Genomic DNA, 26,242 nt, shown 5'->3' on the forward strand with positions numbered 1-26,242 from the left:
CATCTCTAGCCGCTTTATCCTTCTACAGGGTCGCAGGCAAGCTGGAGCCTATCCCAGCTGACTACGGGCGAAAGGCGGGGTACACCCTGGACAAGTCGCCAGGTCATCACAGGGCTGACACATAGACACAGACAACCATTCACACTCACATTCACACCTACAGTCAATTTAGAGTCACCAGTTAACCTAACCTGCATGTCTTTGGACTGTGGGGGAAACCGGAGCACCCGGAGGAAACCCACGCGTACACGGGGAGAACATGCAAACTCCACACAGAAAGGCCCTCGCCGGCCCCGGGGCTCGAACCCAGGACCTTCTTGCTGTGAGGCGACAGCGCTAACCACTACACCACCGTGCCGCCCACATTTTAAACTGTAAAATATAATTTAAAACTACAAACATTACATGAAGCATACAAAGACGGTGTAATTCATCATACACATTATCTATAAAAACCATGCACAATGTTCACTTCATACATACTAGATTTTCATAAAAAATTTGTATGAGGAAAATGCAAAATGGGCCATTTTCAGGAGTAAATCATACATGGCATATATATTTATTTATAAATCCTTATAAGGATTTATCCTTATATTTATAAGGATTTACTACTAAGACAATGGTAAACTCTTATAAGTTCTTTACTGTTCTTTTTCGTATGGGCAGCGACGATGAACATGTGCAAGTTTCAATAAAATAGAACGATGCGGGTACTTTTGTAAGAACTGTTAAGATTGGCTTTTGTTCTCTCCCACACTCTTGTAAGAACTGTTATGATTGGCTATCATGCTCTCGCCAGCGATGTTTTGGCCAATTACATTGTAGATAACACGTATTCTACCGCGAGACTTAGCGAGACTAAAGATGGCGAAAATGTAAACATGTAACATCGTCGTACGCTTGAGTATCACGAAGGAACATACCCCAACCCCCCTCAATGAAAAAAACATATCAACGGATTTGGCATAATGTCGATTTTCGCTCAGAAAAAGCGGAAATCCACCGAAAAGTGGAAAACTCTCATCCCTGATGAATTTTGATTTGCACATGACCAAGTCTGAATAATCTTGGTCCTGCTGAAAAAATGTATTCATAGACTCACTGTATCGAGAAGGCATGCACATGATATGCAAGATCATATCCTGTTCATTTCAGACATTAAAATGATCATCATAGAATTAGATATAAGAGCAAACAAAAATACTTTTCTTTTTAATTTTCAGTTTTCTCCAATCAGTTGCAGTATTTTTCTTTCAGGTCAGAAATAGGCATTCCCTCTAATCTCTAACAAGGAAAAAATGAAGAGCTGATCTACAGAATCCGTTATAAATATACCATCATAAATGTAATTTCTTTCCATGATTCACCACTCCATTTTGAATACAGACTAAAAATATGCAAGGTTATAATAGGCAATAGAAAAGCTGCTAAGACAATGACATCCTGTGACTGTATAAACATAAAGTCATGAGAAAAGGCCAGCTAATTTGCAGCCACAGAATATGTCCCCACGCATAATAAATAGTAATATTATTAATTCAAGTTTATTTGATTGTTTGTCAGTGCTCACATGTACGGCTGAATGCTGTATGAATATACGCTGCAACACTGTAAAATCAAATCATGTTATTTTGGGAAATGCTATAAATTATGTATGGTCTGTAACAGAAGAGCATGCACATCAACATCTCAGCTCGTGTGCATCCAGTGTATAGTGAGCTGTGCAGCCAGAGGACAGTTGGATGGTGATGAAGGACAGCCGAGTGAGGAGTTTCACGCATACTTTGTGTTAGGTTTCCCCAAGCGGTCACCAATCCAGCCAGCAGTGGCACATCAGAATGGCAGACACAAAATGACTCCTGCAATGACTCCTCTGAATGACACCGGGACTCGGATGCATGCAGACACCTCCCTGTTCCCTGTTGGGATGTACAAACGTCTCACCTTTACTATCGGAACCATTGGTGTGCTGGGTTTCTGCAACAATCTGCTTGTCCTCACACTTTACTACAAGTTTAAGAGGCTGCGGACGCCTACCAGCTTACTTCTGGTGAACATCAGTGTGAGCGACCTGCTGGTGTCTGTGTTCGGGACCAATTTCACCTTGGTCTCGTGTTTGGAGCGAGGATGGGTGTGGGACACCACCACATGTGTGTGGGACGGATTCAGCAACAGTCTGTTCGGTTAGTCATGATGTTTTGTTAACTTTTGGAGAATACAGAGAGATCTGTTTAGATGAATATACCCAGTTTCCAGCATGTCAGTACCATACACTCGCAGAAAAAAATGGTGCTGAACTATACCTTTCTTTGTGCCTTTAATATGTATCTTTCATCTGGAAAATGTGGACATATTATAGCCTAACATAAACTATAGTAGGTAAGGTACATAATTGGACTGTAATTACATTTAAAAGTAAAGCTTTACATTAAAAGATAAATGGTACAAACACTGTAAACTTGAAGTTACCACCCCAGGAACAAGGAAGGATACTGGTTAGTACTCCTATTTTCTGAGAGTGTAGAGGTACAATTTTTATGTGCAAAATTTGTAACTGAAACCCATTTAACCACATCTCATGCCATTCAGTATAAGAGGGCTACCATAGGACCACCTCTGAGCAAATATTACTTGACCCAGTCATGGCGGTGTATCTGAAACTATACTTGTAGCTACTATGCCAGTTTTGGGTGGCAGAGTGGTTTTAGTGGGCTCTGGTGCCCCTTCACATCTCCAGGGTCCTTGATTCAATCCTGACAAGTTATGGTCTGTTCTTCTGTCTTGCCCAGTGTTCCTGGCTCCAGATTCACCATAACCCTGACCAGGATGAAACAGCCGCATTATTCTTATGTCAATGATGAGACCTTGTGATATAATGTACTGCACAACTAAGCTATTGACAGATATTAGATTTTAGCCTCCAATCTACCATCATGACCAGCTGTCACTCTCTCTCTCTCTCTCTCTCTCTCTCTCTCTTTCGTATATCATCAGATGGGCAACTCAATGTTGTGCAGCCACGCCATCGTCTCTGGTCCTAAGTCGAAGAGGCCAGCTTCTGAGGGTGGGCTGTATAGGGGGCAACCGGTGATTATGTGCTCGGCAGTCTGTTCAGGTTCGCCACACTCACATGCCGCACTGTCCAATAGGCCCCACTTCTTCAGAGATGACTTGAAGTGGCCGACCCCAGTGCATAGACGGTTCAGCGAGGTCCACAGGTGGCATGGCAGGTCTTTTCCTTTTACACCACCTCCTAGGTCCCTGATGTATCATTGGATGCGGGAGGGCCCAGCTGTCTCCCACGTCTGTTTCCAGGATGCTGCCAGCCAGGTGTCTCTGGACAAGTCCTCAGGGATAGACTGTAGCGTCTCTTGTGCTGCCTTGTTGTAGGGATGGTGAGACTTGAACCTGCCTGGTGGAGCCGGTGTTATTGTGGCTTTGTGCAGGATGTGCCAGTTGTACTTCTGGGCTTTTCTTGCCAGGGTGAGGGTAGCTGCATCCTGTCAGAGACTGGCCGGGGCGATTCCAACAAGGACTGGCAGGTGGGACACAGGGGTGGGTTTCAGACAACCAGTTACTATCCGGAGGGCGCTGCTGATGGCAGGATCTACCTTGTTCGCGTGTGGACTTCTGCTCCAGGTAGGGGCACAGTATTCGGCTACGGGTGGATATGCGTGGATATGCGAAGGGTCTGGGGGGAAGCTCCCCAAGTCGAACCCGCCAAACGGCGGATGAGCAAGACCCTTGCTGTTACCTTGGCCTTCACTTCATCCAGGTGTTGCTTATAGGACAGTGTCCAATCCAAGCATACACCAAGGTACTTGGGGGCTTGCTGGAACTCTAGGCGGTTGTTGCCAACATACATATCCAGTTCCCTTGCTTCCCGATTGCTGAGGTGGTATGCTGCAGACACTGTCTTGCCCACGCTGAGCTGAAGGTGCCACTTCTGGAGGGAGTCTGCCAGGATGCCCATGTTTCGGTTGAGACCATCTTCCATCACCTTCCATGTTGGGCGTCAAAGCATGATGGCCAAATCGTCCGCATAGCAGTACTTGGTAGATATTGTATCCGGCAGGTCGTGAATGTAGATGTTGAACAACATTGGTGAGAGGACGGAGGCTTGCGGGACACCGTTCTTCAGCCTTCGGAACCTGCTGGTCTGGCCATCGCTGGTCTGTAGGATAAAGCTACGGTTCGATAGCATCTCCATGATGAACCTCACCATGTGCCGGTCTGGGATTGTTCTCAACAGTTTCAGATGTAGTCCACGGTGCCACACGGTGTCATAGGCAGCTGTCAGGTCCAGGAATACTATTCCAGCTTTCTCGTTATCCTGAAAGCTGTCTTCGATGTCCTGAGTGAGTAGGGTTACCTGATCCACTGTTGACCTGCCTTGGCGGAAGCCGGTTTGTTCCGGTGGGAGTTGTGGGTCCACCACTGGCTCAATGCGGCTGTGAATCAGCCTCTCCAGGATCTTATATGGGACACAGAGCAGAGAGATGGGCCTGTAGGACTTCGGCTCTTCAGTGGGTTTGTTCGGCTTTGGCAAGGCTATGACAGAAGCATGGCGTCAGGTCTTTGGAAGCTTGGACCTCCGGAAACATGCTGAGAAGAACTAGCATAGCCAGCAAGATGTTCTTTCACTTTGGTGTATGACAAACTCTGGGTGGATATTGTCTCGACCTGGTGACTTGCCTGGCTTCAGTTTATTAATTGCTGCACTTAGTTCGGCTGCTGTGAAGTCTCCTGAGAGGTTGGCATCGACGTTGGCTGCCCTGGAGAGAGACGATACCTCACACGAGATCAGTCGTGTGAAGTTTTTGTCTGCAGCTGGGAAGCAATGGCATCTGCTGTCACTTGACACCTGCGGGGTGTTGTTTTTCTCCTTGAAAGCAGGTTGATGGTCTGCCACGCCTTCCGGCTAGAATGGGTGAAGTCGATAAATTCCACTACTTCAGTCCACCTAGTCCTTTGGGTGTCGTCCAGCTTCTGCAGTAAAATTGTTGCTGTTGTGTCCATTTCTTCCCTGGAGCTCGCCTGCTGGTGTTGGCGCAGCAGGTAGCTGCACTCCTCATCCCAGCCCGGGATATAGTTCTTGTTGTAGCCACACAGGATGTTGTGCTTTGCTGCCCTTAGGAGGACTTTACAGTAAGCGGTGTATGCAGCGTCCACATCAGCTGCTTCTGGGTCCAGCAGACCAGCAGTTCTTCTTTCCGTTTCTGCCATAAACAACTTCCAGTTCACCTTCCTGAAATTCCATCTCCTGACCGGTCTGCCAGCTAGTGGCTGTACCAGCGATGGTACTTTGATGGATGGCCAGTGGTGTGAACGAGGGAACCTGCCCAAGACACGTCTCTCCAGTTTCAGGTCGTTACTGTGGCATACGGCGAAGGCCAGGTCTGGGTTGGTGTAAGAGTTCCAGCGTGCAGAAAAGAAGCTTGGGGGCTCTTTTGGGTCAAAGAGCAGCAGTGCTTCAATGTTAGAAGCCCACTCACTCAGCGCTTCACCATCATGTGAGGTGTGGTTGTAACCCCAATCTGTATGTTGGCAGTTGAAGTCACCTGCATAGATGGCGGGAGCAGGCACAGGTGGAAGTGATGATACAGTCAGCGCTGTTGGTGGGGGCTTGTATACATTCACAACAGATGTTTCTTGGATTTGGGTGACCAGCCACTCAATGTTGCAGCCAGGTGGAGAGTGGCTGGTGGCTGACCAACTTAATCCTTCCCGGACAAAGGTTGCCATTCCATGCATCTTGCTGTGGATGGACCCAGCGAGGAGGAACCCAGGCAGCTTGAGGTTGTCATCAGAAACGCAGTGTGTCTCTTGCAGGAGAACAACTGCCACTTTATTGGAATCGGCGAGATGTCTGATGACTTCGAGTTTGGTGATGGTAAGGCCCTCGACGTTGAGTTGGAGCACTGACAGGCCTTGGTTTTCGACGGTAGGGGTATCCGCCCATCCTAAGCAGGACGTTCTCTGCCTTGGTCTTGACCTTGGCTTGTACCTTGGTCTGCCAGCTCGATGATTCTTCGGCAACATTAGTTTCATGAGTTGGTCTTGCACCATTTCTCACTACTCGCAGGGGAGGCCGTGTAGAGGCTGTCGTCTTCAGTCACTGATATTGACTAATATTAAATTACCAGCAATATATATACACTGCCTGTCCTTGCCCTTTACACAGCAAAATTCCTCTAGATTCCTTGAATCATTTAATGATATTATGTACCATAGAGGGTGAAATATCCAAATCCCTTCATATCTTTGTCTGGGGAATATTGTTTTTAAACATTTTAATAAGTTTCTCATGCATTTGTTGGCAAAATTGAGATCCTCAACACATCTTTGATCCTCAAAAACTAGCCCTGTGTCCGAAATTGCTCACTCATTCACTACTCCCTAGCCCCTATATAGGGAATTACTAAATAGGACTACCGTATATAGTGAGCTCACTGGTAAAATGAAAAAAAAAAAAAAACGCTTTCGGACACTCATCCATCGCGCTGGTATTTATGTCATTACTGTTGCACAATTAAAATGTTCCAGATCAGCCGGCTGGTGGGTTTTCAAAATAATAAATACATGCATGTATTTTTGTGATAAATCCATATTATACTGATCATATTTCCCACATTAATCAATACAAAGTGCCTGCATCTTTCAGGTTTTTTAAATCAAGGCTGAATACTTTCTTCTTTGCTGCTGCCTTTTATTAAATCAAATTTTAGACTTTTAATTTGATTTCTTTCAGCTCAACCGCAATGCATGATGAGATATATTGCTTTGGTTAGTGACCATCGTTGTATACTACTTTTCGTGATGCATTGTGGGATACTTTGAGTGCATTATATAGGGTGTAAATAATCCTCACTAAGGTTTCGGACAGCACTACAAAATGGCGTCCTTGCTATATAGTGCCCTATATAGTGAGTAGGGAGCGATTTCGGATACGGTAGGCCTTTTCAGGATACTGATTTTGTTTCAAATCATGATTACGATAACCTGTTGACATCAGCTGTTTCAAATCACATCATTATTTAATTGTTTACTCATTACTAGCCCTAAACTGCCCCATCACAGCTGTTTTGGGAATGTGTTGCAGGCTTGAAATGCAGGAATGGATGTATATTAACAAATGAAATGAAGTTGATCAGACAAAACATGAAATATATTGGGTTCATACTGTCTGCAATGAAATACAAGTCAAAGTAAATTTAGAAAATGATGCTTTCTTTTTTTATTTGTATTTTCCACACCATCCCAACTTTTTCTGATATGGGGTTGCACATATTGTGATCAGAAGATGAGCTGGGTCTAGCTTTGACTAAAAGGGAAAGCCAGAAGCTAGGCATGAGAGCATCCTGGTATATAATTCATCTCCCAACCCTACCATGAACCTGAGTGATTGCCTTGGGGATGATTTTCCATAATTCTCTGTGCCAGGGAATGCTCCACCCCCACATATATGCCTTTACCTAATGGAAAAGCATTAGATATGCCTGACTACATAAACAGATTTTCAACCTAAGCTGAGAAGAAAATTAAGACTGTGTCTGAATCCTGTACACCAATTGGCAGGTGTTTGGAATAGAAGATATCTACTCCTAATGTAGTCTTCATTATTCTACATTCTGATAAAGAATACATGTTGAAGTTGACATGATGGATTATGATGAAGCAAAAGTTCACTTCAGGACTGGTGGGCCAAGCCAATCAACTCTTTATAGGTCATTAAAGTAATGGATTTTACTGGTATCCACTGCAGCCATAAGGAGAAGGGTTCGTTGGGTGTTCTTTGAATAGACTCTTCAAAAAAAAAAAAAGGAAACTCTACAGGTACTTACTTTTGAGGTTTTTTACTTTGTCCCTCTGGTCTAACCTTTAAATGTTCTATACAGAACTGTAAAACAGAATGTTTTTATATCAGGAAGGATTCCAGGTAGAATCATATTAGTCAGCTAAGAACCAATAACTATCCAATGGAGTCTTGAAGAGTCCTATTTTCTAAGAGTACAGTTAAAGGTTTTAATTCAAACTCTATTACTACGTTTACATGCACAACATAGTCCAGATTTTGCCCTTATTCTGAAAAAGACAATATTCTTATTAAGCTGTTTACATGGCTAATGAAAATGAATATTCACTAATATTCCCATTTACATGCAGCCATGCATACTTCCAGCTTTGAAAACTGTTGTCTAGTTGGTTTGTGTACAACACACAGAGCTGACCGTAAACAGTCCAGAGGCTGTGTGTTGCAAACTGCCGTAAAAAAACCCAATTGAAATGCAAATTCAGACTGCACAATATACATGTTCAAAGAATGCTGCTAAAACCCCAATAATATCAGCATATCTCATGTGTTAATCAGAAAATGCTAAATTCTGAATAAGGCCAAATTCAGAATATCCAAGCAGAAATGCTGTTTACATGACCCATATCAAATTCTGAATATTGTCATATTCATTTCTGAGGATCACAGCAACATAGTTCCAACCTTAGAACCTGCAGAAGTCTGGTTTGCAAGGCCATTGTAAATCATACTGTTCCCAGGTTGTTCCTCATTGTAGCACTCTGCCCCTATACTGTGCATCATGTAGTCACAATCTGTGGTTGACCATATGTAATGTCAATCAAATAGCCTCATCCTGTGAAAGTAGGCAGTTCTTGGCCATGAGTGATGAAAACTGGAAATCTAGCAAAAACTAGAAGTATGACATGCAGTGCAAGGCTTCCAGTATCTGATATGCATCAGATTTCTTGTTGAACCCATTCTGGCCTTTATTTATCAATCACAGGTATCGTGTCCATCATGACCCTATGTGTCATGGCATATGAACGCTACATTCGAGTGGTACATGCCAAGGTCATAGACTTCCACTGGACCTGGAGATCCATCACCTTCATCTGGCTCTACTCACTTGCATGGACTGGTGCTCCTCTCCTGGGCTGGAACAGGTACACCCTGGAGATCCACCAACTGGGCTGCTCTTTGGACTGGGCCTCTAAAGACCCCAATGATGCCTCCTTCATACTTTTCTTCCTCCTTGCCTGCTTCTTTGTTCCAGTGGGGGTTATGGTCTACTGCTATGGAAATATTATGTACACAGTGCATATGGTAAGAAACAAAACAAAGTTCTTACATTGACACAATGTTGGATTGCTCCATGCCTTTACTTTGATATCATAATCTATTTATATGTTCAATTCTGTTAGTTTTTCCACACCAACATTGCCAAACCATATCTTACAAACCATATCAACACATATCACTTATCCATCAAGGTTGCTGAAGGCAATCCCAGCTGACTTTAGGTGAGTGGCAAAGTACACCCTGGACAGGTTGCCAGTCTATTGCAGGGCTAACAAAGAGACAAACAATAATTCACACCGATGGGCAATTTAGAGTAGCCAGTTGACCTCATCTGCATGTTTTTGGACTGTGGGAGGAAATCAGAGCACCCAGGCAGGGAAAGAACATGCAAACTCTGCAGAAAGGCTCCAGTTAGCCATGAGGTTCAAACCCAGAACCTTCTTGCTGTGAGGCAACAATGCTACCACTGCACTACCATGCCACCGCCCAATTCAAATAAAGGGAAATTTTAATGTTACAATGTACAAAGATGTTCTAGATAACTGTGTGCTTCCACCTTTGTGGCAATGGTTTGGGTAAGGCTCACATATGGATGTGAAGGTCATGTGTCAGCCTACTTTTGGCCATATATCTGTCTGTCAAAACCAAATCCATCCATCCATTATCTGTAGCCGCTTATCTTGTACAAGGTTGTAGGCAAGCTGGAGCCTATCCCAGCTGACTATGGGAGAGGGTACACCCTGGACAAGTCACCAGGTCATCGCAGGGCTGACACATAGAGACAAACAACCATTCACACTCACATTCACACCTACACCTCCAGGTGCTCCGGTTTCCCCCAAAGACATGCAGTTAGGTTAACTGGCTATTCTAAATTGCCCATAGGTGTGAGTGCACAGAAAGGAACTGGCCACCTTACTGCTGCAATTCTGGCCAAGTCAACCAAACATGGTTCTCCTCAAGCCTGGATCAGTTTCGGCAGGGACAACAATGTTATTCTACTCATTTTTGCTTGCAGAATGTGTATACTATAGGCAGAATATTTTGTTCAGATCTGAATCTCCATGTTCAGATATGTCTTGAAGTTTATGAGTTGGTGTTTCAAATATAATTTAATTGTGTAAAACTTTCTTTTGGGGTGACATGGTGGTGTAGTGGTTAGCACTGTTGTATCACAGCAAGAATGTCCTGGGTTCGAGCCTAACAGCCAATGGGGGCCTTTCTGTGTGGAGTTTGCATGTTCTCCCTGTGTCTGCATGGGTTTCCTCCGGGTGCTCCAGTTTCCCCCACAGTCCAAAGACATGCAGGTTAAGCTAACTGGTGGCTCTAAATTGACCGTAGGTATAAATGTGAGTGTGAATGGTTGTTTGTCTCTATGTGTCAGCCCTGCGATAACCTGGCAACTTATACAGGATGTACCCTGCCTCTCACCCATAGTCAGCTGGGATAGGCTCCAGCTTGCCCGCAACCCTGCACAGGATAAGCAGCTACAGATAATGGATGGATGGATGGATGGATGGAAACTTTCTATAGTCTAAACCACTTTTCAGATGTATTCAGGTTACTGCAGTCCGTCCACCTGCACAGGGACAGAGACATTCTCATATACATGCACTTGTGTACTCATGAACATGCAACAGCACATCATATTTAATAAGATTCCTGATTCATCACTCCATTCATACAACCCCGATTCCAAAAAAGTTGGGACAAAGTACAAATTGTAAATAAAAACGGAATGCAATAATTTACAAATCTCAAAAACTGATATTGTATTCACAATAGAACATAGACAACATATCAAATGTCAAAAGTGAGACATTTTGAAATTTCATGCCAAATATTGGCTCATTTGAAATTTCATGACAGCAACACATCTCAAAAAAGTTGGGACGGGGCAATAAGAGGCTGGAAAAGTTAAAGGTACAAAAAAGGAACAGCTGGAGGACCAAATTGCAACTCATTAGGTCAATTGGCAATAGGTCATTAACATGACTGGGTATAAAAAGAGCATCTTGGAGTGGCAGCGGCTCTCAGAAGTAAAGATGGGAAAAGGATCACCAATACCCCTAATTCTGCGCCGGCAAATAGTGCAGCAATATCAGAAAGGAGTTCGACAGTGTAAAATTGCAAAGAGTTTGAACATATCATCATCTACAGTGCATAATATCATCAAAAGATTCAGAGAATCTGGAAGAATCTCTGTGCATAAGGGTCAAGGCCGGAAAACCAGAGGTGGGACAAAGTCGCTAATGTGCAAGTCACAAGTAAGTCTCAAGTCCTACCACTCAAGTCCGAGTCAAGTCACAAGTCAAGGCACTTTTGACCAAGTCAAGTCCAAGTCCAAGTCCTACCCAAGCCAAGTCGAGTCCAAGTCCAAGTCCCATTTTTTTCCAAGTCCCTAACAAGTCACCATTTATTCTACAGGCAATCAACACATTTTTGATCACAAATGTATTACCTCTCCACACTGCAGTGTATGTCCTCCTTTTCCAGTCACCTTGGATAAAAATGTCTGCTAAATGTAATGTCAATGATTCATAGAGGCAGCACAAGTAACTACAGTACACCCATTCTTTTCCATTTTAAAATGTTTTAGAGCTTGTGCCCCAAGACAATCAAAGAATCTCAGAGGAGACAATGATTAGTTAGTTAACGTTAGTAAAGCATCCTAAATTTTCAGTGAGTTTAGTTTGAGTGAGTCAGTGTACATCTGAGGCTAAGGGTGTGAGAATGAGTGAAAGTATGACCATTTCCTTAAATTTTTTATTGGAAAATTAGTGAGAAATTAAAACAAAATTCTAAACAAAACTAGTACTGGTACTGTGTAACAAAAATCATTTTCTTTTCATTTCATTCATGTCATTTTTCACATAAAAATGCTTTTCATGTGCATTTTAAGACATGAAACTCAAAGTCCAAGCTAACAGATGATCTGTGTACTTTTAGAATCAAAGAATGGTTTTCCTTCTGAAGTTAGGCACTGTCCCAACATACAACATGACATGCCTTTAACACAATACAACGTGACTTGAGTATGTTTCTGTGTGTGAGAGAGACCAACTAACTGACAAAATTCCAGAAATATCTGTTCTCCACTACTGAGAGAGGGATGTTGCATCCAATGACCAAATCTGTTAGTATTGAATTTGTGATGGCTTTTTGTTGTGGGTGGGTAGCATTGTACTGTCTGTCTTTTGCAGTAAGGAATCCAGAAATGGACGGCTGCTCTGTCTCACTTGGGATGATCTTGTTCTTCAGATATTCTGCAAATCTAAACAAGAAAAAAAAAGTAAAATTAGTAGGCCTACTTGTTTTCTGTTTTTAATCATGTAGACATTAACATGCTTTTATCATTTTCAATATCAAAGTCTGAGTTCATTTAATCCGAACATATTTGTTTATACACAGTATAATGTTTAATACAACCCAGCCAGGATGTTCCCTTAAGCAGTTTAGCTAGACCACAATGCATTCACTAAACACTCGCTAAAATACCGGTAGCCTCAGTAAACACAGAACGTTGTGACGATGTAGCCAGAATCAGAGTCCTCTAGGGCTCTGGCCAGAATGTGAGAATGAAGCCCTGGCAACATTCTAGAGAGCCGTATAATAAAGTAGAATAAACAGTTGTTGTGAATTTCAGAATGTTCAGCGGAATCCTCCAGATCCAAGTTGCGTGCTTTTGGCGAATTTGGTTTCTCGACAGAGACTAATAAATGCACTGGTAAAGCCACGCTATGTAAAGGCATTGTGTGCCCTGTCGTTTGGGTAAGACTGTGGGATAATGCTTCGCGTCGGAGTAGGCTACACTCCAATCTGTCGGGATGTACTGCGCTATAAAACGTCAGCTGAGCTTACATTTTACATAGCCCAAATGGCCCATTATTCACATTGCCTACATGACACCAGAGAGAGGAAGAGAATAGAATTGAATGTCTCTGATGACACGTAATCCCAGCACTAATAACACACATCGCACAGCGTCCATGACTTGGTGCAGTACGTAGCAAACAGTTAAACACCTGGTTTAACTTGCATTGCTAGTCATCTCGTCTCGGTGGTTTAAATGCCTTTCATGACGAGCACTGACTTTCCCATTGCAAAGAGCGAACTTCTGTTTTACATACTTAGTTTGCAGTCTGGGTAACTGTTTATTTGATTCACGTTTTATCCTTTGCTGTCCGGTTCTTATCATAAGTCTGTGTCGTTCTGACCAGAGCCTTTATAACAATCTTGTAAACTTTCTCTGCTCTGACCAAATCACCACCTTCTGGCTATGCCTTCCCAATGTGTGTTAACTGGTAGCCTAGTCCACATAACCTAACACTAGACTGAACACAAAAGCAATCCAAAAAAAAAAAAAAAAAAATCTACTTCACTATTTTATATTCAGCAAAGCAAAACAAATCCTTGACAGCGTTAATACATTAACACATTCCACTTCTAGCCACCAACTAGCCTGTACAGATTCTTGCTACCTGGCTTTGTTACTTACTTGTCCTTATGCAGCCTCAGGTGACGAGCGAAGTTTGATGTGGTTGACTGGCTGTCCGAAATTGTGGCTCCACATGTTCTGCACGTAGCAATGCGTTTGTCATCTGTATTGGAGTGTTCTTTAAATCCAAAGGAAATTACGCGGGGAATCATGTTTTTATCCGTCCGTTCATCATTCAGCGTCCTCGTTGCCCATCACCGTTTGGTTTTTCATTTGAACCAGTTGAAGTGCTTGAGCAGGGCCGGAGTGGGCCCTGTTTTCACTCCGGGAGTTTAATTCACATTCAGGCCACTTTGAAATGGAGGAGGAATTTGAGTACATTAAAAAAGATAAAACAAATAACTGTTCTTTCACAATGCTTTTTATTTGGTTTAAATTCAGGTAGTGACAATGTATGTTGTTCGTCGTTCTCTGCATTACTTTAGGGTTAATAAAACTTCCATTACGCGGTAGTTTAATGACCACAAACGTAATGCAGAGACCGACGAACGATTTCATCTAGTATGAGACGGGGCTCCACTTAAAATTGGATGGTGTGTGGCCGCGTGTCTAATCCGCATATACATTTATCTGTGTCACCAACATGTCCCAAAGTTCCTTAGTGAAAATATTTGAAAACACATCCAAAGGACATGCATCTTCAGAAATCGGCATCTTCGGCCTGGGTGTGGGAATGAACTTTTACGTCGGGGGCGAAATCCAGCTGACTGCCACTCCAAATAGCAAAGCAGCGAGTATGGCTGATTGTTTCGTGTTATTTAAGACGAATTACACAACACTTTTTTAGTCACATAGTCTTAAAATAACGAAAGCACCCATCTCGCGTGCATTTGAACCAATGCTTGTGCATTACATGCCGCATACGCCTCGAAAATAATGGCAAATCAGCAATGCTGGGTACTCAGCAACCGGCAGATAAAGCGTGAGGGCGCATTAGGCAACTCAAACATGGTTAAATGAAATGTAGGCTAAAGCAAGTGTTCGATTCTGCTTAGAATATTGGCATACGCATACACCTCTTCTAAGTTATATATTTAACAACAATTATTTAACATCAAATATGACTTCTAGGCCTGTGTGTTCATAACCACAATGTGCGCACGCCTGTGGAAATGCACGGTGTGACAGCGAGATGAAATAGGCTGGATGAGGAAATAACGCGCAACAGCACATTTGGGACCTGTTCATCTAAAATTGTTAATAACTGGGATGTAAAGCAATGTCCAGTTCTTCTTAGAATTAAGACATACACCACATCTATACCGTGTAAATTGCGAGATTTCACATGACATCAAAAAGCTGAATTGACATCGCAAACTATCGACACATTATAGGCCTAGCATAGACTGATAAAATCGACAAACAGGGTTATCATGCTCCATATCTTTCGTAACCTACCAGCTGGTCTTGAGAACATATCTGTCAATTTGGCACATTTTGCTGCCACCTTTTTTAAGCTCCGCCCTTTCGGTTCCACCTGGCCTCTTTCTGCCCTCCATCACTGACGCGCGCTGTTTCGCGCCAATGTTGTTTAAGTTCCCCGCAATACAGAGGAGGAGTCTTGGACCAAACCAACTGCAATAGAGGGGAGGGGAGAATTTCCTTATTTGGTAGCGCCTATTTAATCTGCTGCGATGCTGTCGGCGTCTGGGCTGCCATGTGAAAATGGAGAGCGCAGTTGAATTGATGATTAATGCAAGAATAAGATCAGTGACCAAAATTAGTGAAAATTATTTTCCCCATGCTCCAAGCAGGCCACCATTGATGGTTTGGGCCGGGGATGGTCCCGGCTAAATATAGGGCCACCCCGGCATTGTGCTTGAGTGACACCTAGTGCTAGTGGATTGAGTTGCCGTAGCCTAGGACAAGGAGCTACACCGCATTCAAATAATAACGAGTGTACTTGGATTCAAAATCGGGGGGGAAGAATATTTATACCTGATACGCCAAGTCATTGCAAGCTAAAACTGTCAAGTCCAAGTCAAGTCTCGAGTCAACAGCGTGCAAGTCCGAGTCGAGTTGCAAGTCATTCCTCATCTAGGGATTTCAAGTCTCAAGTCATCAAAATGGTGACTCGAGTCTGACTCGAGTCCAAGTCACATGACTCGAGTCCACATGTCTGCGGAAAACCATACTGGGTGCCCGTGATCTTCGGGCCCTTAGACGTCACTGCATCACATACAGGCATGATTCTGTATTGGAAATCACAAAATGGGCTCAGGAATATTTCCAGAGAACATTATCTGTAAACACAATTCACCGTGCCAGCCGCCATTGCCAGCTAAAACTCTATAGTTCAAAGAGGAAGCCGTATCTAAACATGATCCAGAAGCGCAGACGTCTTCTCTGGGCCAAGGCTCATTTAAAATGGACTGTGGCAAAGTTGAAAACTGTTCTGTGGTCAGACGAATCAAAATTTGAAGTTCTTTATGGAAATCAGGGACGCCGTATCATTTGGACTAAAGAGGAGAAGGACGACCCAAGTTGTTATCAGCGCTCAGTTCAGAAGCCTGCATCTCTGATGGTATGGGGTTGCATTAGTGTGTGTGGCATGGGCAGCTTACACATCTGGAAAGACACCATCAATGCTGAAAGGTATATCCAGGTTCTAGAGCAACATATGCTCCCATCCAGACGACATCTCTTTCAGGGAAGGCCTTGCATTTTCCAACATGACAATGCCAAACCACATACTGCATCAATTACAGCATCATGGCTGCGTAGAAGAAGGGTCCGGGTACTGAACTGGCCAGCCTGCAGTCCAGATCTTTCACCCATAGAAAACATTTGGCGCATCATAAAACAGAAGATACGACAAAAAAGACCTAAGACAGTTGAGCAACTAGAATCCTACATTAGACAAGAATGGGTTAACATTCCTATCCCTAAACTTGAGCAACTTGTCTCCTCAGTCCCCAGACGTTTACAGACTGTTGTAAAGAGAAAAGGGGATGTCTCACAGTGGTAAACATGGCCTTGTCCCAACTTTTTTGAGATGTGTTGTTGTCATGAAATTTAAAATCACCTAATTTTTCTCTTTAAACGATACATTTTCTCAGTTTAAACATTTGATATGTCATCTATGTTCTATTCTGAATAAAATATGGAATTTTGAAACTTCCACATCATTGCATTCTGTTTTTATTTACAATTTGTACTTTGTCCCAACTTTTTTGGAATCGGGGTTGTAATTTCAGTTACTTTTACATTTCCCAGGGTATTAAAATACAGAGACTGAACTATTCCCACTGTGCTGGAGAGTTTTTCTGCCTGATTAGTGTGCGCTTATAAAATATCTTAATGGCTAATAGAAAAAGTCAGGAGCCAGATAGTCTCTGAAGCCAAAAGTGAGCCACAGTACGCATGGAATAACAGACACAATGAAAGAGGGAATTTTATAAATAAACTGAACACTAAACTTGAATGAACGGCGGAGCAAATTACAGCTGTTAAAAAGACACCTGCACACAAGAAAAGTCCTCATTAGTGTACACTAATCACAAATGGACCCTTTTACTCTGCAAACAGAACTGAAGGGAGTAGTGGCAAAGCATTAACCTAACACTCTTTGATCTACTCTTTTTTAAAGTACTACCCTACCACTAGGTGGCACGGTGGTGTAATGGTTAGCACTGTCGCCTCACAGCAAGAAGGTACTGGGTTCGAGCCCAGCAGCCAACAAGTGCCTCCCTGTGTCTGTGTGGGTTTCCTCTGGGTGCTTCGGTTTCCCCCACAGTCCAAAGACGTGCAGGTTAGGTTAATTGGTGGCTCTAAATTGACTGTAGGTGTGAGTGTGAATGGTTGTTTGTCTCTAGGTGTCAGCCCTGTGATGATCTGGCAACTTGTCTAGGGTGTACCCTGCTTCTCGCCCATAGTCAGCTGGGATAGGCTCCAGCTTGCCTGCAACCCTGTCCAGGATAAGCGGCTACAGATAATGGATGGATGGATGAATGAATACCCTGCCACGTAGTGGTTGGGTTTATTTGTTTGGGGGTTTGGTTTTATAGTTTTTTATTGCCAGTTAAAGGACAAATCAGATTTCACTGGGCAAATGTGATTTCAGCACAGACGTGAAGGAGGATGTCAATGCTAACTCAGGTGGAGAGGGCTCAGGTTAATTGAAAGAAACTTTAGCTCCTTGAACCTGAGCAGGGACTCTTTGATAAAACAGACTCTTTAGAGCATACAGACTCTATGGGGTCAGATTTGATTTGGGCGAACTCACCACCATTAGATTTTATGTATTTTTCTATCAGACCCACTGGGCCGAGATCACCAAATTTCATACATGAACATAGAGCACATGAAGTCTAGTTTGTGAATAAGAGGATGTCAACAGGATGTCACCAGATCAGTATTTTTATCAGCCAATATTGGTATTGTATTGAAAATAAAAAGGGGGATATATACGTATCCCTATCCCAAATGATCATAAAAGGTTAGAAAAATTGGAAAATATTTTTTAAAGGTTTGCCTCAAGCAGTGGTCCATTATAATTACAATGCTTATCATGGTAATTATTACTGTTTCTTGTCCTGAGCCAAAACTATGTGAGAAAGCAAGTACATGAAAACATGTGAGTAGCACTCCTACTAAAGTAAATTATTTCTTCCAAAACTATGAAATTTGAGCATCAAAATATCAAACGTGTATATAATAGAAGAAATGAACACTTGCACCTCACCACCTCTGAACTAAAAGCATATTTCTGACATTTTATACTTCCTGCATCCCAAATAATTTTGGCAAATCCCTATAAATGTGCTGTTTGAAAGATCATTAAGTAGCCAGTTTGATTTCTAAGAACCTTTATGAAGCAAATGAAAGCAAATGGGATCACCAGTGTCTCATTTCACCTACAGTGGTGCTTGAAAGTTTGTGAACCCTTTAAAATTTTCTATATTTCTGCATAAATATGACCTAAAACATCATCGGATTTTCACACAAATCCTAAAAGTAGATAAAGAGAACCCAGTTAAACAAATGAGACAAAAATATTATACTTGGTCATTTATTTATTTATTGAGGAAAATGATCCAATATTGCATATCTGTGAGTGGCAAAAGTATGTGAACCTTTGCTTTCAGTATCTGGTGTGACCCCCTTGTGCAGCAATAACTGCAAATAAACATTTCCGGTAACTGTTGATCAGTCCTGCACACCGGCTTGGAGGAATTTTAACCCATTCCTCCATACAGAACAGCTTCAACTCTGGGATGTTGGTGGGTTTCCTCACATGAACTGCTCACTTCAGGTCCTTCCACAACATTTCAATTGGATTAAGGTCAGGACTTTGACTTGGCCATTCCAAAACATTAACGTTATTCTTCTTTAACCATTCTTTGGTTGAACAATTTGTGTGCTTAGGATCATTGTCTGGCTGCATGACCCACCTTCTCTTGAAATTAAGTTCATGGACTGATGTCCTGACTTTTTAAAGGACATTTTCCTTTAGAATTTGCCGGTATAATTCAGAATTCATTGTTCCATCAATGATGGCAAGCTGTCCTCGCCCAGATGCAGCAAAACCGGCCCAAACCATGATATTAATACCACCATGTTTCACAGATGGCATAAAGTTCTTATGCTGGAATGCAGTGTTTTCCTTTCTCCAAACATAATGCTTCTCATGTAAAGCAAAAATTTCTATTTTGGTCTCCTCCGTCCACAAAACATTTTTCCAATAGCCTTCTGGCTTGTCCACGTGATCTTTAGCAAACCGCAGACGAGCAGCAGTGTTCTTTTGGGAGAGCAGTGGCTTTCTCCTTGCAACCCTGCCATGCACACCATTGTTGTTCAGTGATCTCCTGATGGTGGGCTCATGAACATTAACATTAGCCAATGTGAGAGAGGTCTTCAGTTGCTTAGAAGTTACCCTGGGGCCCTTTGTGATTTTGCTGACTATTAAATGCCTTGCTCTTCGAGTGATCTTTGTTGGTCGACCATTCCTGGGGACCAATTCAATGGTCTTGAATTTCCTCCATTTGTATACAATCTGTCTGACTGTGGATTGGTGGAGTCCAAACTCTTTAGAGATGGTTTTGTAACCTTTTCCAGCCTGATGAGCATCAACAACACTTCTTCTGAGGTCCTCAGAAATCTCCTTTGTTCGTGCCATGATACACTTCCACAAACGTGTTGTGAAGATCAGACTTTGATAGATCCCTGTTCTTTAAATAAAACAGCGTGCCCACTCACACCTGATTGTCATCCCATTGACTGAAAACACCTGACTCTAATTTCACCTTCAATATGGATATGGATAATGGATATGAATGTCATGGCAATATTTGGGCTTTCAGTAATTTCTTTGAACTGTTCTTTTTTCTGTGGCAGAATGTACAGCATGCATTTTTAATTAAAAAAAAAAACACTAGAATTTGGTGCGCAAGTTTTAATTTTCTTTGGGTTTTCTGAAATCAACACAAGGTCAAAATTAAACATACAGGGTCAAAAATTTACATATGGTCACTTAGATTATTAATTCAGAGGTGCTGAAACATCCAAAATCACCCAAAGGGCAGCACGGTGGTATAGTGGTTAGCACGGTCGCCTCACAGCAAGAAGGTTCTGGGTTCAAACCCAGCAGCCGGCGAGGGCCTTTCTGTGTGGAGTTTGCATGTTCTCCCCGTGTCTGCATGGGTTTCCTTCGGGTGCTCCGGTTTCCCCCATAATCCAAAGACATGTAGTTAGGTTGACGTGGGGCGGCCTTGGGCTGAGGTGCCCTTGAGCAAGGTATCTGACCCCTGACTGCTCCCTGGGCACCCTGGTGTAGCTGCCCACTGCTCTGAGTGTGTGCGCATGTGTTCACTGCTTCAGAAGGGTTAAATGCAGAGGATGAATTTCACTGTGCTTGAAGTGTGCATGTGACAAAGGTTTCTGCTTCAAAATGTTTCTTATTTTGCCAAGGCCAGATCTCTTAAGTTCTGTTAGTGAACATGACTGACTACAGCTGGTAGCTTCTCTATTCCTTCATAAAAAGGGTTTGTTTACAGCACTCATTGGATTGAACAACACACAATACAATGAAAAAGTTCAAGGAGCTCAGTGCAGATCTGAGAAAGAGGATCGCAGATATACACAACTCCGGAATGTCTCTTGGAGCCATTTCTAAACAACTGCAAATTCCAAAATCAGTTCACACAATTGTATCCAAGTTATTGCGAGGTGTAGTCACTTTGCCAAGCCACTTTGGTTCAAGAAAACCCAAACTGCTGTCACCCTCAGCTGAAAGGAAATTCGTTTAGATGGTCAGGAACAACCTGGGAATCACCATGGCACAGCCTTGCCATGAACTGGAAACTGATGGATCACTGTCTACAGGTCAGATTACCGTGGACTAAGAGGCTGCTATCCAAGAAATAACCCCCGCTCCAAAATTGACACCTTCAAGCTTAACTAAAGTTTGAAGCTGACTACATGGACAAAGAAAAAGCCTTCTGGAGGATAGCTGTATGGTCAGATGAGACAAAGATTGAGTTGTTTGGCCACAATGACCATCATATACAGAGGAACACTGTACCAGCTGGTGGTGGTGGTAGGATCATCATGCTCTGGGGCTGTTTTGCTGCCAGTGGAACTGATTCATTGCACAAAGTGGATGGAATAATGAAGGAGGAGGACTACCTCAGAATTCTTCAGCATAAACCATCAGAAACTTGAACATGACTTGGGAGTTACAACAGGATAATGAACCCAAACACGCATCAGAGCTGGTTGTGGAGGATAAAGCAGGCTAACATTAAGCTTAAAACAAGTCCTGACTTCATCCCTATTGAAAATATATGGATCATGCTTAGAAGTCGAGTCCATGCCAAGAAAAAAAAATTTAATTGAACTATTCCAATTCTACCATGGGGCGGCACGGTGGTGTAGTGGTTAGCGCTGTCACCTCACAGCAAGAAGGTCCAGGTTCGAGCCCCGTGGCCGGCGAGGGCCTTTCTGTGTCGAGTTTGCATGTTCTCCCCGTGGCCGCGTGGGTTTCCTCCGGGTGCTCCGGTTTCCCCCACAGTCCAAAGACATGCAGGTTAGGTTAACTGGTGACTCTAAATTGACCGTAGGTGTGAATGTGAGTGTGAATGGTTGTCTGTGTCTATGTGTCAGCCCTGTGATGACCTGGCGACTTGTCCAGGGTGTACCCCGCCTTTCGCCCATAGTCAGCTGGGATAGGCTCCAGCTTGCCTGCGACCCTGTAGAAGGATGGAGCGGCTAGAGATAATGAGATGAGATAATGAGATGAGATGAATTCTACCATGAAGAGTCGTGAAATATCCAACCAGAATTCTGCCAGAAGCTTGTTCATAGTAAGCAAAAAATATTTGGTCAAGGTGAATCGTGCAAAGAGACATTTGACCCAAATATTAGGTGTGCTGTACAGGGGTACTTGAAAGTTTGTGAACCCTTTCGAATTTTCTGTATTTCTGCATAAATATGACCTAAAACATCATCAGATTTTCACACAAATCCTAAAAGTAGATAAAGAGAACCCAGTTAAACAAATGAGACAAAAATATTATACTTGGTCATTTATTTATTGAGGAGAAATGATCCAATATTGCATATCTGTGAGTGGCAAAAGTATGTGAACCTTTGCTTTCAGTATCTAGTGTGACCCCCTTGTGCAGCAATAACTGCAACTAAATGTTTCCGGTAACTGTTGATCAGTCCTGCACACCGGCTTGGAGGAATTTTAGCCCATTCCTCCATACAGAACAGCTTCAACTCTGGGATGTTGGTGGGTTTCCTCACATGAACTGCTCACTTCAGGTCCTTCCACAACATTTGAATTGGATTAAGGTCAGGACTTTGACTTGGCCATTCCAAAATATTAACTTTATTCTTCTTTAACCATTCTTTGGTAGAATGACTTGTGTGCTTAGGGTCGTTGTCTTGCTGCATGACCCACCTTCTCTTGAGATTCAGTTCATGGACAGATGTCCTGACATTTTCCTTTAGAATTCGCTGGTATAATTCAGAATTCATTGTTCCATCAATGATGGCAAGCCGTCCTGGCCCAGATGCAGCAAAACAGGCCCAAACCATGATACTACCACCCCCATGTTTCCCCGATGGGATAAAGTTCTTATGCTGGAATGCAGTATTTTTCCTTTCTCCAAACATAACGCTTCTCATTTAAACCAAAAAGTTCTATTTTGGTCTCATCCGTCCACAAAACATTTTTCCAATAGCCTTCTGACTTGTCCACGTGATCTTTAGCAAACTGCAGACGAGCAGCAATGTTCTTTTTGGATAGCAGTGACTTTCTCCTTGCAACCCTGCCATGCACACCAATGTTGTTCAGTGTTCTCCTGATGGTGGACTCATGAACATTAGCCAATGTGAGAGAGACCTTCAGTTGCTTAAAAGTTACCCTGGGGTCCTTTGTGACCTCGCCGACTATTACACGCCTTGCTCTTGGAGTGATCTTTGTTGGTCAACCACTCCTGGGGAGGGTAACCATGGTCTTGAATTTCCTCCATTTGTACACAATCTGTCTGACTGTGGATTGGTGGAGTCCAAAACCTTTAGAGGTGGTTTTGTAACCTTTTCCAGCCTGATCAGCATCAACAACACTTTTTCTGAGGTCCTCAGAAATCTCCTTTGTTCGTGCCATGATGCACTTCCACAAACATGTGTTGTGAAGGTCAGATCCCTGTTCTTTAAATAAAACAGGGTGCTCACTCACACCTGATTGTCATCCCATTGATTGAAAAACACTTGACTCTAATTTCACTTTTAAATTAACTTATAATCCTAGAGGTTCACATACTTTTGCCACTCACATATGTAATATTGGAACATTTTCCTCACTAAATAAATGACCAAGTATAATATTTTTGTCTCATTTGTTTAACTGGGTTCTCTTTATCTACTTTTAGGACTTGTGTGAAAATCTGTTGTTGTTTTAGGTCATATTTATGCAGAAATATAGAAAATTCTAAAGGGTTCACAAACTTTCAAGCACCACTGTATGTATCTTTTTGACCCTGTATGTATAATTTTGACCCTGTGTTGATTTCAGAAAACCCAAAGAAAATTAACTTGTGCACCAAATTCTAGTGTATTTTTTTAATTAAAGATGAATGCTGTACATTCTGCCACAGAAAGAGAACAGTTCAAAGAATTTACTGAAAGCCCAAATATTGCCATGACATTCATGTCACTGTATGTAAACTTCTGACCACAACTGTACATAATTATGATACACACCACCGTCAGGATTTACACTTGCCACGTGCACGTACTAACTGGGGCAAAGAGCGTTTTATATTTCATGCGGCCACTGACTGGAATTATTTAGATATTACTGTAAGACAGCCTTCATGATTTCAAATCATTCCTCAAATGAACTTAATTTTTAATAAATATATATTTATATATTACATATATTTTAAATAATTTTCAAAATATTTCACTCTGTTTTTATTTGTAGAATTCTTATTCATATTATTTATTAGATCGATATGATTATACATGTGCAAGACTTCTCTGAAAAAACACCACAGTGATGAGAGCCTCCTGTATAAACATTGTTATGAATAAAAAATGAAGAAAGTAAGCCAACACAATGTTTAACAGATGCTTACTGATGGTATGATCACTTCCAGCATTTAAGCTGAGATACTAAATTTTAGAATACTCAATTTTTAAAAAAGCAGTTACCCTGTATGATGTGCTTGGTGTGGCATGATCGCCTGGGAACTGTGTACAATCTAGTTTTTTTTTCTCCTCTGTTTTCATGTCACCTTAATTAATTCATTCCTAATTCTCTCAATTTCTTCCTGTAGCTGCACTCCATTGAGGATCTGCAGACAGTGCAAATCATTAAGGTCCTACGCTATGAGAAGAAGTTGACTACCATGTTCCTGCTAATGAGTTTCTGTTATCTTCTGTGCTGGACACCCTATGCTGTGGTATCCATGCTGGCAGCTTTTGGCAAGCAAAATGCCATCTCACCCACAGTTGCCATCATCCCCTCATTTTTTGCCAAGTCAAGCACAGCTTACAACTCAATTATATATGGCTTCATGAGCAGGAAGGTGAAGGAAGTAAACTCTACACTTTACACCTATATTTGAGATTTTTGAGTAAGAAATCATAATGTGGGAATATACAATGATGCACAAAATTCATATTGTGTATATAGTATCAACATTCGTATGTCATGAATCAATTAAATATACAGAACAGTTTTCATGCGTCACATCTCTTTATCTCTCTGCATGTGTGTATTCTTTGATAGTTTCGGCATTGCATGTTGCAACTGCTGTGCTCCTGCCTGGCCCACCTGCAGTGCAGCATTAAGGACCACCCCCTGACTTGCTGCAACCAATCAGTACGCTCCGTCGTGATGTCACAGAGTCATGATGACAGCCTGGCCCACCAGCAATGCAGCATTAAGGACCACCCCCTGACCTTCTCCAGCCAACCAGTACACCCCACTATGATGCCACAAAGCTGTGACAACAGGCCAAAGAAAAGGGTGACCTTCAACTCCTCTTCGATTGTTTTTATCATTGCCAGCAATGACACGGACCCTCTGGACATCAACGACAAATGTAGAGAGTCATCAGAGATCAGTGTGATTCAAGTCCGACCCCTCTGACCCCTCAACAAGTACCCAAAAGTATTGGAGCACCAAGGCCGATTCTTTTATTTTTGCAATACAATAAAGACATTTGGATTAGAGATGAAAACATGCATACAGTGGTGCTTGAAAGTTTATGAACCCTTTAGAATTTTCCATATTTCTGCCTAAATATGACCTAAAATATCATCAGATTTTCACACAAGTCCTAAAAGTAGATAAAGAGAACCCAGTTAAACAAATGAGACAAAAATATTATACCGGGTCATTTATTTATTGAGGAAAATGATCCAATATTACATATCTGTGAATAGCAAAAGTATGTGAACCTCTAGGATTAGCAGTTAATTTGAAGGTGAAATTAGAGTCAGGTGTTTTCAATCAATGGGATGACAATCAGGTGTGAGTGGGCACCCTGTTTTATTTAAAGAACAGGGATCTATCAAAGTCTGATCTTCACAATACATGTTTGTGGACGCGTATCATGGCATGAACAAAGATTTCTGAGGACCTCAGAAAAAGCGTTGTTGATGCTCATCAGGTTGGAAAAGGTTACAAAACCATCTCTAAAGAGTTTGGACTCCACCAGTCCACAGTCAGACAGATTGTGTACAAATGGGGGAAATTCAAGACCATTGTTACCCTCCCCAGGAGTGGTTGACCAACAAAGATCACTCCAAGAGCAAGGTGTGTAATAGTCGACAAGGTCACAAAGGACCCCAGGGTAACTTCTAAGCCCATGTTTACATTAGACCGTATCAGCAGATCATCAGATTAACGTTTTTAAAACGATTAGTGTGCACACAGCAACACCAATACACGATTTGCGTGCACACAGCAATACCAATACACGGATACGCTCGGCTCCGCAGGCATCCTGCGCTCCAAATCACTCCGCCCTGAACAGCAAGTGCCCTCTGGAGGGTGCGCACTCTGGCCTTGCGCAGCTCACAGAGCACATGAGTGAAGTGAACAAGCTGTGATTCGGGACTGAGCCGCTGTGTGTGTGATCCCAGCGCATATCACTTACCACTTGCAAGTGGAAGGATGGCAAGCCTAA

At 42.5% G+C, this 26,242-nt stretch overlaps 1 protein-coding gene across 1 annotated transcript; it reads left to right on the forward strand.

The window, feature by feature from the left end:
- The first annotated feature begins 1,867 nt into the window (after positions 1-1,867).
- Positions 1,868-25,200, forward strand: opn3 (opsin 3). Its single transcript, XM_060924818.1, has 5 exons — positions 1,868-2,186; positions 8,802-9,121; positions 24,383-24,634; positions 24,838-24,958; positions 25,055-25,200. The coding sequence occupies exons 1-5, from the start codon at positions 1,868-1,870 to the stop codon at positions 25,198-25,200; spliced, it is 1,158 nt and encodes a 385-aa protein (XP_060780801.1).
- The last annotated feature ends 1,042 nt before the right edge of the window (positions 25,201-26,242 follow it).

The sequence above is a fragment of the Neoarius graeffei genome, chromosome 7, assembly GCF_027579695.1.
Source record: "Neoarius graeffei isolate fNeoGra1 chromosome 7, fNeoGra1.pri, whole genome shotgun sequence".
In the NCBI taxonomy this organism is placed as follows: domain Eukaryota; kingdom Metazoa; phylum Chordata; class Actinopteri; order Siluriformes; family Ariidae; genus Neoarius; species Neoarius graeffei.

Bases quoted from the DNA above. Each gene is read 5' to 3' on its own strand.
- opn3 (XM_060924818.1), top strand. From the start codon at position 1,868: ATGACTCCTCTGAATGACACCGGGACTCGGATGCATGCAGACACCTCC. The intron at 2,187-8,801 runs GTTAGTCATGAT...TATCAATCACAG, and splicing joins ATTCAGCAACAGTCTGTTCG to GTATCGTGTCCATCATGACC. The intron at 24,959-25,054 runs ATGATGACAGCC...TGCCACAAAGCT, and splicing joins CGTCGTGATGTCACAGAGTC to GTGACAACAGGCCAAAGAAA.